At 45.8% G+C, this 12,500-nt stretch overlaps 1 protein-coding gene across 1 annotated transcript in view; it reads left to right on the forward strand.

Moving 5' to 3' along the window:
- The window catches only part of tmtc2b (transmembrane O-mannosyltransferase targeting cadherins 2b), a 217,266-nt gene that overhangs the window by 136,761 nt on the left and 68,005 nt on the right, over positions 1 to 12,500 (forward strand). Inside the window, exons 3-4 of the mRNA XM_063196900.1 lie at positions 7,312 to 8,260; positions 10,706 to 10,820. Coding sequence (XP_063052970.1) covers positions 7,312 to 8,260; positions 10,706 to 10,820 — 1,064 coding nt within the window. The remainder of the gene's footprint in view (positions 1 to 7,311; positions 8,261 to 10,705; positions 10,821 to 12,500) is intronic.

Genomic DNA, 12,500 nt, shown 5'->3' on the forward strand with positions numbered 1-12,500 from the left:
ACCAAAGGTGGAATTGAAGCTTTTGTTTTTTATTTATCTCGGTTTCTCTTTGTCTTTCTTTGTTAAAGCTATCTCTCTTTGTATTTCTCTGTCTCTCTCCCTCCCTCTCTCCCTCCCTCTCTCTCTCTCTCTCTCTCTCTCTCTCTCTCTCTCTCTCTCTCTCTCTCTCCACACACACACAGACACACACACAAACACACACACAGACACACAAAATCAGTGAAAACCACACACAGGCACCTTTATTTTATTTCAACTCTCTCTCTATTTCTCTCTCCCTCTGTCTCTGTCTCTCAGTCTCAATCTGACTAATTTAACTCGAACGAGTCAGTTTTTACCTCAAACACTGCCTTCCCCCTCACACCTCAACCCACTCACCCACCAGCACGCCCACACACCCCCACACACTCAATGACGGAAGTCAGATAATCAAAGTTCAGTTCGCTTTTCCACTTCATTAAAAGAATAGATTATGGAGGCCAAGCAGTCGTAATAACTCAATCTCCCCAGCCGTCCCCTCCCGCAGCAGAGGGACATTGTGTGGCCGTGAGCGTGTGGTGCAAGCGTGAGACTTAATCATATTGGACACAGCACGTCGGTGCGAGAGAATGCGTGGTCCAGAGAGGGATGTTTAACGGGGCGTGCTCATAGGTGTTTTTGTCACGACCTGTGACGAACGGCAACCTGCTTTCCGGTGTCACTGTGCTGTTTCTTCTTCTTCTTCTTCTTCTTCTTCTTCTTCTTCTTCTTCTTCTTCTTCTTCTTCTTCTTTTTCTTCTTCTTCTTCTTCTTCTTCTTCTTCTTCTTCTTCTTCTTCTTCTTCTTCTTCTTCTTCTTCTTCTTCTTCTTCTTCTTCTTCTTCTTCTTCTTCTTCTTCTTCTTCTCCTCCTCCTCCTCCTCCTCCTCCTCCTCCTCCTCCTCCTCATCTGCCTCTCTCTTCATTTCATGTAATTATTCATTCTGCAGCACCTTCTGTTTGAGGGATGTATTTGTGCTGATAATTTTGCATTTTCGACTGCTGACCTTTAGGTTGCCAGGCAACTCAATTTGAACACGCACACAAAGTGCTTCCAGAACAGCCCCTCTAAGATTAGCATTTTTGTTGTTACTCTACATGTTTTTTTGTCCTCTCTTTTCCTCTCCTCTTTTTTACCTGTCAGCTGACATCTACCACGAGGTGCAAAAGACAATATTTTTTATTTTAGCAAGTCACATGTGCACAAAGTTAAGGGAGGTCGGCCTTAATCTACAACACATGGGCCAGTGTTCCATGCACTACCTCCTTCGCCTTTTATTTAATCAAATAACGGTACCAATGCTTTAATGCCATGTTTGAAATGTATTTATTTTAGACCATGTCATCCTTCTCTGGTGTTTTTTTTAATACATTAAAGGTTTCTAGAGCACAGTACTCGTCCCTCCCTGGCATTTGGCCACAACGTTTCCCACAGAGACTTTGGTTTCAGTGCTATGGAATATGATAAAGCCTTCTGCCTTTCCCATCAGAGACTGAACTTTCTCTTTTTTCTGTCTTTCTCTGTCTCTCTTTCTTTCTTTCATTTGTTCTTTGTGTCTTCCTCTATCTTCACTTCTTCACACTGCTCTCTCTCTCTCTCTCTCTCTCTCTCTCTCTCTCTCTCTCTCTCTCTCTCTCTCTCTCTTCCTCCGTTTATCTCTACATCTATCCCGGTATATATACAGTCCCAAGAAAAAGTTTGTACACCCTTTGAAATTTCTTACCTTTCTGTTAAAATTGGTCATAAAACATGGTCTGATCTTCCTGGAAATCTCAAGAAGGAACAACCAGAGTCTGCTTTAATTAATTCCACCCAAACATTTACATGTTATCATATTTTTATTGGTCATAAGGCCATAACATTCACAGGAGAGCAGGGCATAAGTAAGTACACCCTTGCATTAAGTAGGTTTTAACCCTCAGTTAGTTGCAATATCATCAACCAGACTTGTCCTGTAGTTGCAGATCAGATGAACAAAACAATCTGTTTGTATCTTGTCTCCCTCTTCTTTAGAGAACTGCCTCTCGTCTGCAAGGTTTGTGGGATGTCTGGAGTGCATAGCTTTCTTGACCTCATGCCATATAATCGCAATTGTTTTATGTCAAGGCTTTGACTGGGCTATTCCAGAATGTGTATTTCATTATTATGAAGCCATTCTAAAGTCGATTTGCTTCTAAAGTATGGGTTGTTGTCACATTTCAGGACCCATACTCTTGTGTGTTTCAACTGTGTGACAGACTTCCTCACGTTTTTTCTGTAAAATATCACAATAAATTTGAGTTCATTGTTCCACTGATAATAGCAAACTGTCAAGGGCCTGAGGCAGCAAGGAAGCCGCATATAATGATGCTCCCGCCACCATACTCAGAAGAGGAGATGTAACCAAGAATAGCTAAAAATGGGATTAATTCTGCCAATCTAAAATGAATGGGGTTTCTGACCAAAAAAAATATTGCTGCACCTTTGAGGTTTGCAAAAAAGCATTTATATGCTTCATAGAATTACTGCAAAATATTCTGTAGACCAACGTTGAAACCAAAGTTGAATTGTTCAGGGGTTCAGGGACACAATGTCATGTTTGGAGGAGAACTGGAGAACCACACCTTCACCAAAACATCATCTCCACCTTTGAGTATGGTGGCAGGAGCATCATTATATGCGGCTACCTTCCTGCCTCAGGCCCTTTTCAGTTTGCTATTATCAGTGGAACAATGAACTCAGAAGTTTATCGAGATATTTTACTGAAAACAGTGAGATAGTCTGTCAAACAGTTGAAGCACACAAGAGTATGGGTCCTGAAATGTGACAACAACCCATACTTTAGAAGCAAATCAACTTTAGAATGGCTTCATAATAATGAAATACACATTCTGGAATAGCCCAGTCAAAGCCCTGACAAAAAACAATTGAGATTATATGGCATGAAGTCAAGAAAGCTATGCACTCCAGACATCCCACAAACCTTGCTGACGAGAGGCAGTTTTCTAAAGAAGAGGGAGACCAGATACATCCAGATTGTTTTGTTAATCTGATCTGCAACTACAGGAAACATCTGGTTGAGGTTATTGTGACTAACTTAGGGTTAAAACCTATTGAATGCTAGGGTGTACTTACTTATGCCTTGCTGTCCTGTGAATGTTTACATCGTATGGCCAATGAAAATATGAAAACTTGTAAATGTTGGGGTTGAATTAGTTAAAGCAGACTCTGGTTGTTCCTTCTTGTGATTTCCGGGAAGATCAGACCATGTTTTATGACCAATTTTAACAGAAAGGTAAGAAATTTCAAAGGGTGTACAAACTTTTTCTTGGGACTGTATATCTTCCATTTCCCATCCCCACTCTTCTTTCTCCCATGCCTTTTTAGCTATCCGTTTTTAAAGACACCATTGGGATCGTCTTTTTATGACCTCTTCCCTTCGGCAAGAGCCATTTTCCATTAGGATATTCCACCAGAGTCCGGAAGCTCGCAAACCCCAGGACACAACAGAGAGGCCACAGTGTGTTCTTATCATTCCCTTTTTGCTATGCACTCTTATGATAAGTGCCATATTCGGTACATACTGTACAGCCCATAATGATCCAAGAATACTCACTGCGGTAGCCTATACTTCACTCTTGAGGGGGATTTTTTCCGGTTGGAAGGAAAAGGCGTTGCCTCCCATACGTCTATCCCACATCTATCCCAACCTGCACTGAGATAAAGCGGAGCCGATGTGACAGGCATAGGAGGGGCACAGGTGATTTACTCACAGGTCCACTTCCTGGTGACAGATTGATGTCTCTAAGGTATGGCCGGCTCATCCGTTGTTTGGGTTAGCACATGAAAAGCGAAACTGCACAGCGGCAAACCCCTGTTGCTTTTCATGTGGATTTTGTTTGGGTGTGGGGGGGGGGGCAGCGAGACATGCAGCGAGTGCTACTTGCATCAGCGGTACATCAGGCGTTGCGTTGAGAAGTGTGCTTACTGAAACGCAGTCAGTGTCGAACCATAGGCTGACGTCCTGAAGCCTGAACACTACCTTGTTGTTTTCTTAAATACTGTACCTCATCTTTATGCTAGGGTCTATGTGTACTTCCTTGTACATGCAGATGTACTCTGCCTATAAATCTGTCTCTGATACTGTCTCTGCTGTAAGCCTAAGGACAAATCCCAGTATGGAGGTTGTGTATCATCTGTATCTCATGTAAGAGTGGTGGGAAACTCGCTTCAGAGTTTAAATTGCAACACAGTTTTTTAAGCATACATTACATTGAAACCAGAACTAGATCAGAGCTTGATTTCGAGGCTTGCCACCATCTTACCAATATTTGAAAGGAATTCATTGCTGGCTTACACCTCTACATCTCTATACTAACACCTTTTGTCTTTTGTGCTATTGTGATACTACTACAATGGAGACATGTGGGAAGCAGCGTGAGGGCAAGAATGAGGACATGGAAGAAACAAGTTTGAGGGGGAGAAAAATCCAATATTGCCGGGTACAATGCAGTGTTTGGAGTCTCGGCGGGATTGCGCACTTGTTGTTTTTTGCTCCGCTGCTCTCGCCAGAGGGGATGGGATTCTCGGCGTCGAGATGGATAATTCGATTGCTCGTAGAGAGAGCGAGAGACCTATTTATCCTGATTTCCCCGGAGAGGGCTTGTCCATCCTCATCGGATATTATAGAAATGACAAAAGACAGTAAGAAAATCAATAGCCATTGCCTGCACTCTGTTGTGTCCTCCCAACGCCATCACACCGTTTTCCCGTCTCCCCACACACATGCCCCCTAACCCCCTAGTTCTCCCAAGACAGAAAGCCAGATCAAATGGATTTTGAAGGGATTCGCTTGTTGGCTGTGACTTTTCATTTAAATGGTAAACAGGGGAGTTTACGGGAATCGCCATCTGCTAAAGGAGGAGTGGTGGAAAAATGCACAGCTTTGAAGAAAGAAAATGTTTGCCCAGATGACAGAAGAGGCTAAAGCCCACCAAGTCAATAACACAGGCGGCAGCAGTTAGCCATGTGGTCAGCCTACATTAGCCTTGAAGGTTGAGGTTAGTTGGAGGAACGAAGCCGTAAAAAGTGCAGAAAGTGCCTGTGACCTTGTTGAACAAACTATCTAGTGTACGACATGTTAATAATCAGAGTAAATATCTTAAATAGCGACACACTCATACAAGCTGAAAGAGTATGTAGGCCTAGTACTTGGCCACCGCTCTTCCAATGGCGCGGAAGAGTGTGTTCTTGGGAGGTTGTTGTCTGTAAGGATTGATAATGTGTGTGTGAGAGTGTGTGTGTGTGCGTGTGCGTGTGTGTGTGTTTGGAGGGGGGTCATCCAAGACAAACAAACACAGAAGGCCGTTTTCATCCAGCAGAAAAGCAGTCCCACGGGGGACAGTGCAGCCGGAGCAAGAGCCCTTCAGCAGGAGAAAATGTGTAAAAGACCCAAGCACGCCATAAATACAGCATAATCATTTCCATGCCGGGGCCCGCTCCTCTCCTCTCCTCTCCGCTCGGAAAGTGTTTAATATCGAGGCCTCGCAGTATGAGTGATAGGCTGCTGTTTGGGCCATATTTCAGGGTTTATTTGTCTAACTTAGCAAAGACCAGGTGGAGGGGTGAGAATCGGACGCCGTGGTTTTTTCGTGTTGTTTTTTTTGCACAGCATGTGACGTCAACCGTCCGCGGGTGCGCTTGCCAACGGCCGATGACTTATGCCTTTCTGTCATTCTCTTGGCCGGCGCGAGGGATTCGAAGCAGCGCTGTAGCTATGCGGGCCCTGAGTTCATTAGTACTGATTGCTGGGGTCACGGAGGGTGTTCTGGAAAAGAAGCTAGCTAGCTAACTGGATCTTGTCATTGTCATCTGATCGTTTTCAGCCTGATCTAGTGGTGTTTATATGATGGGGTGTGTGTGTGTGCGTGTGTGCGCGCGTTTGTGTGTGTGTGTGTGTGTGTGTGTGTGTGTGTGTGTGTGTGTGTGTGTGTGTGTGTGTGTGTGTGTGTGTGTGTGTGTGTGTGTGTGTGTGTGTGTGTGTGTGTGTGTGTGTGTGTGTGTGTGTGTGTGTGTGTGTGTGTGTGTGTGTGTGGACAGTACTGTGTGTTTTTCTGCACAGTGTTTGCCTTGAGAATGTGTTAAGGAAACATGAAACGTTTGCCAAAGCTTTTCTTCATCTCCTCTTCTCACCTCCTACTCATAAACACACAGGAAGATAAACACACACACACACACACACACACACACACACACACATAAACACAGACACACATAAACACACGCACACACACACACAAGCACACACACAAACACACACAGTCATTCATAATGTCTGTGAGCACTCAGAGCATTTGCTGACTCCGATTTCAAGGAAGGTCAAAAAGCCTTTAGAATAGCTGAGGTCTTCCAGCTTCATTTGCAAAACAGCCTGGCTTCAGTAACTCACTTGGGACACCAGAGCCCAGGAGTCCGAATATACAAATCAACCAGAAAACTAGTTTGGAACATCTCTGCACTCTGGTTGTGGCTGTGTTTTGTGCTTAAATTACATTTCTGACCTCACGGTACACAACGTCTGTTCCCGGTTCTTATCTCATTTTATTTCTCTTTCTTTCCCTTTCTTTCTCTCTCTCTCTCTCTCTCTCTCTCTCTCTCTCTCTCTCTCTCTCTCTCTCTCTCTCTCTCTCTCTCTCTCTGTCTCTCTGTCTCTCTCTCTCTCTCTATCACACTTCTATTATATATATATACTTATTTTTTCATTTATTTTCCCTTGTTGCATAATTTACACAACCTCATTACATTGCTGGTCCCTATGCAATGACGCCATGAGCAGGACAGGGACTGTTGATTGTCCATTCATTACAATTGTCCTCTCTTGTGGTAGATGTCTCATGTGAATGTCTCAAGTGTTGTTAGTGTTTGATCTCTATCGCTATATCTGCCTTGTGTCTCATGTCTCATTTGCTAACAAAAAAAACTCTCTTTCTGTGTGTCATGTAAAGGTCTCGGTTATTTGTTGGCATTTGCTCTTGCATTGGTCACCATATCTGGTTATACAATTTTTTAAATTCTTGCACACCTCCTTTTGCCAGGTGCGTAGGAGTGGAACCACTGGGTCACCAACGTAGAGGCAAAAAAGCTCCCACACACTGTTCACATTTGCAGAGGTTTTTTTATACTTGACACGTCTCTGTCTATGACCTTCTTCAAGCATTTCCATATCTGGTTATGCCATAGAGAGATAATAACAACATTCCTTGTGTCACATGTCTCATTTTCTAACAAAAATGTATTTCTGTGTTTTGTCCTCCAGAGGAAAAATCTGCAGCTGCTCCTCAGTGTGTTCCTGCTGGCTGCCTGGGGCGTGGCCCTGCTGGCCTTCCGCCTCTACTGGATGGGCAACAAGCCGCCCAACTTCTCCAACTCCGACAACCCGGCCGCCGACTCCCCCAGCCTGCTGACCCGCACCCTCACCTTCCTCTACCTGCCCGCCGTCAACGCCTGGCTGCTCCTCTGCCCCGACACGCTCAGCTTCGACTGGTCCATGGACGCCCTGCCCCTGGTGCGGAGCGTGGGCGACCCCAGGAACCTTATCACGGTGGCCTTCTACGTCGTTCTTCTAGTGCTAGGCTGGTACGGTCTGGGGCTGCCCTTCCGCCCGTCGTCTTCAGGGTCTTCTTCAACCCGGGGCAAGGAGTCAAATGGCAAGGCCAACCACCACAACCACCACCCGGGTATGACCAACGGAAAGCTGACCACCACCAACGGCCATGGACACCACCACCACCACGGCGGGGGCTCGGACCAGGAGCACGGCTCCTCCGAGAACGAGCATCCGCCCGGGATGGAGAACGGCACCAAGAAGAACAACAACAACAACCACGTCCACCAGGCGGCACACTCCCTGAACCACGCAGCATCCAACACCACCACCACGCTCCCCACCACGGAGAACGTTCTCATCTTCTCCCTGGGCCTGATGGTGATTCCTTTCCTTCCGGCCACCAACCTCTTCTTCTACGTGGGCTTCGTGGTGGCCGAGCGCGTGCTCTACATCCCCAGCATGGGCTTCTGCCTGCTGGTGGCCGTGGCCATGCGGGCGCTGTGCGTGCGGCTGCGGCGGCGCTCCTCCAAGAGCCTGGTGCTCTACCTGGGCGCTGGCCTGGTGCTGCTGTTTGGCGTCAAGACGGTGCTGCGCAACCAGGACTGGCAGAACGAGGAGATGCTCTACCGCTCAGGGATCACCGTCAACCCTGCTAAAGGTGCGATTGATTGATTAGAGTCTTTATTGTGCAGCCTCTATTGACATGTTCTTGGAATACAATGCAAATGCCTCTCTATGCAGCACAGCAAGAGGATGAATGGAATGTGTACTACAATGGCATAGGTTTTCAGACCAAATACCCTTTCCTTGTTTGATCATTTTAGTTGTTGAGTAACAGGACTATTAGTCTGCCCACTTAGCCTTTAATGTTATTTTTCTGTGGATTCTGGGCGTGTTTTATTTGTTTGCTTTGGTTCTTAATGTTTGTGTTTGTGTCTGTATCACTTATCTAATTACAATAATGTCACACCGTTTTCCACGCCATTCTATCTCGTTATCAGCTCGCCTGTGTTCTGTCAGTTTAATTAGACATTTTTTGTTGTTTTTTATTCTCCTATTTTTACTGACAACATCAGACGCACCAATGCTAATCAGCCCTGGATCACATGGCTTCTTTCAAAGCATGCAACAGTTAATTAGCACGCTAACCTCTGATAAGGCTTGGCAATAGTTTGGATGTTTTGGCCGGTGGCCATAGCTGTTAGCGTCCAGATTAAATAATAATGGAATGCCGAGATGAGGTTTGCTTTCCAGCTCCGGCTATGATAGAGGGCCGATAAAAGCCAGCCGCGCAGGATGCTGAACGCTTAGCTCACTTCCTTTTCTCAAGCATCGACCTTAGAAAACACGCACTGTACACTTACTGTATACACTACGGACACTCAACTTTGCACACACACACACACATTAGGCTTTTCCTCTCTCACACACAAGCATACTCTCACATACATGCGCGCACACACACACACACACACACACACACCCACACACACATCCATTTCCCCACAAACACAAATAGACGACAGTATTTACAGTATGTGTAATATCCTGGAAGAATGTCATCGCCGCCCTCCAACACTCGTCTGTGATCTCGTGGGACAGATTTGCCCACAGTGATGGCACGCATGGCATATTCTGCGCTCTCTCTCTCTCTCTCTCTCTCTCTCTCTCTCTCTCTCTCTCTCTCTCTCTCTCTCTCTCTCTCACTGACTGTACCACTGTGGAAACTACAGTAGCAGCGAGCCAGTAAAAGGGTCCAGGATGCAGGATGCCGGAATGAGACGCCAAGCGGACGGACATGCATCCACAGGTTTCAGGAAGCTTTAAAGTGCGCCAGCCAAGTCCGTTTTGGAAGGATGTATTTTTAATCTTGGTTACGGGCTTGTTTGTTTTCCTGTACGGCGAATGGATTTGTTGGAAGTGTAAGTTGGGGTTGTTCAGTCTCGGCCTGTCTGTGGCATGTAAAAAAAAACCTGAGAAAAAATACGGGGCTGACAGCTTCCAGAGAATGTCTTAAACTGCCACTTAAATGGCCGCAAATTTATCATAATAACATTTCAGCATGAAATCATGTAAAATGGATGCCTTACCTGATGACATAAACACACCCTGGCGTGTGTGTGTGCGTGTTCGTGTGCGTTTGTGCACACGTGTGTGTGTGTGTGTGTGTGTGTGTGTGTGTGTGTGTGTGTGTGTGTGTGTGTGTGTGTGTGTGTGTGTGTGTGTGTGTGTGTGTGACGGGGCTCCATTCTTGAGATTTCAGAGCTGCGGTTTTAGAAAGCGTTACGCAAGTTATTAATTCAGACGCAGTTACCAACGCAACAATTTATCCGCATTCTTGCGAGTCTGTTTATAATTCAGACGGATGCCAAATTCCTCCGTAAGTAGGGAAGTAGAATCTTTCTCGAAGGAACAGACGCAGACAGATTGACCACTCTGTCTCTTTCCTGAACGCGGGTAGTTTCTTAAATGTCGTGGCTTTTGCCAGCATCACAGAAGGACTAGACCAAGCTGGATAATGTCTGAAACATGTTCCCATCTCAATTTGCAAACCAATTTCTCTTCAATGTATTTTTTTCTCTCTTTCTCTCTCTTTCTTTTGCTACTAGAAAAAAATGAGCTAATTTCATGACTAGCCGCGCATGTATTGCAACAGACTCGGGGAAAAGCCATTTGCTATTCCACGCCTGACCCTCAATCTCCTTATTTTTATTTATTTATTTCATTTCATTTTTTCCAATATGAATCCAATCCAATCTTCCAGATGAGGTTTTTTTTTTGTACGTATCTCACCCGGTCTGACTTTCTGCTGTTCCTATTCTTATTCTTTCGTCCGGTGTTTGCTTTATCAAAGGATGTGGTCGAACTCAACACAAAGTTAAAAAAAAGGAGATTGCCAATTAGAGATGCTGTTAGATTAGATTGTTTGACTGCCTGTGTTCCTGTTTCTCTTCATTTATTGACCCCGCTGCCTGTGATGTTTGTGTAATTGTGTTTTCTTTCTCTCTCTCTCTCTCTCTCTCTCTCTCTCTCTCTCTCTCTCTCTCTCTCTCTCTCTCTCTCTCTCTCTCTCTCTCTCTCTCTCTCTCTCTCTCTCTGGTAGCCTGGGGTAACCTGGGAAACGTACTGAAGAACCAGGGCAACATGGAGGAGGCTGAACGCGCCTACAGGAACGCGCTGTACTACCGCAGAAACATGGCCGACATGCTTTACAACCTGTACGTACTGTATGGTAAATACATTGTGTGTGTGTGTGTGTGTGTGTGTGTGTGTGTGTGTGTGTGTGTGTGTGTGTGTGTGTGTGTGTGTGTGTGTGTGTGTGTGTGTGTGTGTGTGTGTGTGTGTGTGTGAGTCCGTCTGTGTGTGTGTGTGTGAGCGAGACAGTGTGTGTGTGTGTGTGTGTGTGTGTGTGTGTGTGTGTGTGTGTGTGTGTGTGTGTGTGTGTGAGCGAGACAGTGTGTGTGTGTGTGTGTGTGTGTGTGTGTGTGTGTGTGTGTGTGTGTGTGTGTGTGTGTGTGTGTGTGTGTGTGTGTGTGTGTGTCTTTGTGTGTCTTTGTGTGTCTTTGTGTGTGTCTTTGTGTGTCTTTGTGTGTCTGTGTGTGTGTGTGTGTGGTAAATATTTGCATGGTGTGTGTGTGTGTGCGGATGTGTGTGTGCCAACAAGGGTCAGTTGGTACAGTGAATTGGCCGAGCTGTGTTTCTATTTTAAAACGTTGGATGCCTCCTCTCCTGTTTTTGTCTGATGTGTCTCTGTGTCTGTCTCTGTGTCTGTCTCTCTGTATATCCGTGTTTTTGTGTGTTTTTGTGTGTTTTTGTGTGTTTTTGTGTGTGTGTGTGTGTGTGTGTGTGTGTGTGTGTGTGTGTGTGTGTGTGTGTGTGTGTGTGTGTGTGTGTGTGTGTGTGTGTGTGTGTGTGTGTGTGTGTGTGTGTGTGTGTGTGTGTGTGTGTGTGTGTGTGTGTGTGCACTCGCCAAGTTTGCCTTGCAGACCGTGAAGGCTCTGAATCAAAACCCACTGATCCATCCCCCTGCTGTTGGCTCTAAACACACACACACACACACACACACACACACACACACACACACACACACACACACACACACACACACACACACACACACACACACACACACACACACACACACACACACACACACACACACACACACACACACACACACGAAAGCACCATTACCTGCAGTAGCCAATGTACTTGGCACCACTCCTCCATCCATGTGTGTGAGTGCCCACGTACATGCATTGTACGTCTGTGTATGTGTGTGTTTCTGTGTGCCTACGTCCGTGCCATTCTCCTTGGCACCTAAGCTCCTTCCTCTGTGTGCCTGCGTACGTGCATGCTTGCGCACATGTTTCTGTTTGTGCCATGTCCCTTGGCACCTCTCCTCCTTCCAAAACACTAGGAGCTCAGTGCTCTGTGCCTGAGGCTGGATGGTTGATGCAGGGTGCGCTTTGCAACACGGACACTCAGGGGCCTAACATCAAATTCTGGGCCTCATGGACCTAGCTCCTATAGACCCCTAGACTTTTACATCTCTTCGAGACTTGGCCTGACCAAGAAGATAACAATTAACGTTTCCCAAATGGCATGGTTGACCTGCCTCCCTAGGTTTGCTACTGGTTGACTGGTTTCCCACAAAGTGGGTGGAGTTCCCGATTATTCCGGAGATCCGAAACAATATTTATGTTGCTCTTAGCCTGACTAGAAGCAACGCCAAAGTTGTTGTGTCACTAGGAGGGTGTGTCTTGGCAAATAGACCCCCACCCCCTATTCATATGATATTCATTGAAAAAATATTGATATGTGGGGCACCCAGTCCCACTTTAGACCCCTACATTGACGCTCATACGGTCACTACTGGTCTCTGCTTGTGACAAGGA

Source organism: Engraulis encrasicolus, chromosome 4, assembly GCF_034702125.1.
Source record: "Engraulis encrasicolus isolate BLACKSEA-1 chromosome 4, IST_EnEncr_1.0, whole genome shotgun sequence".
NCBI classification, from domain to species: Eukaryota; Metazoa; Chordata; class Actinopteri; order Clupeiformes; family Engraulidae; genus Engraulis; species Engraulis encrasicolus.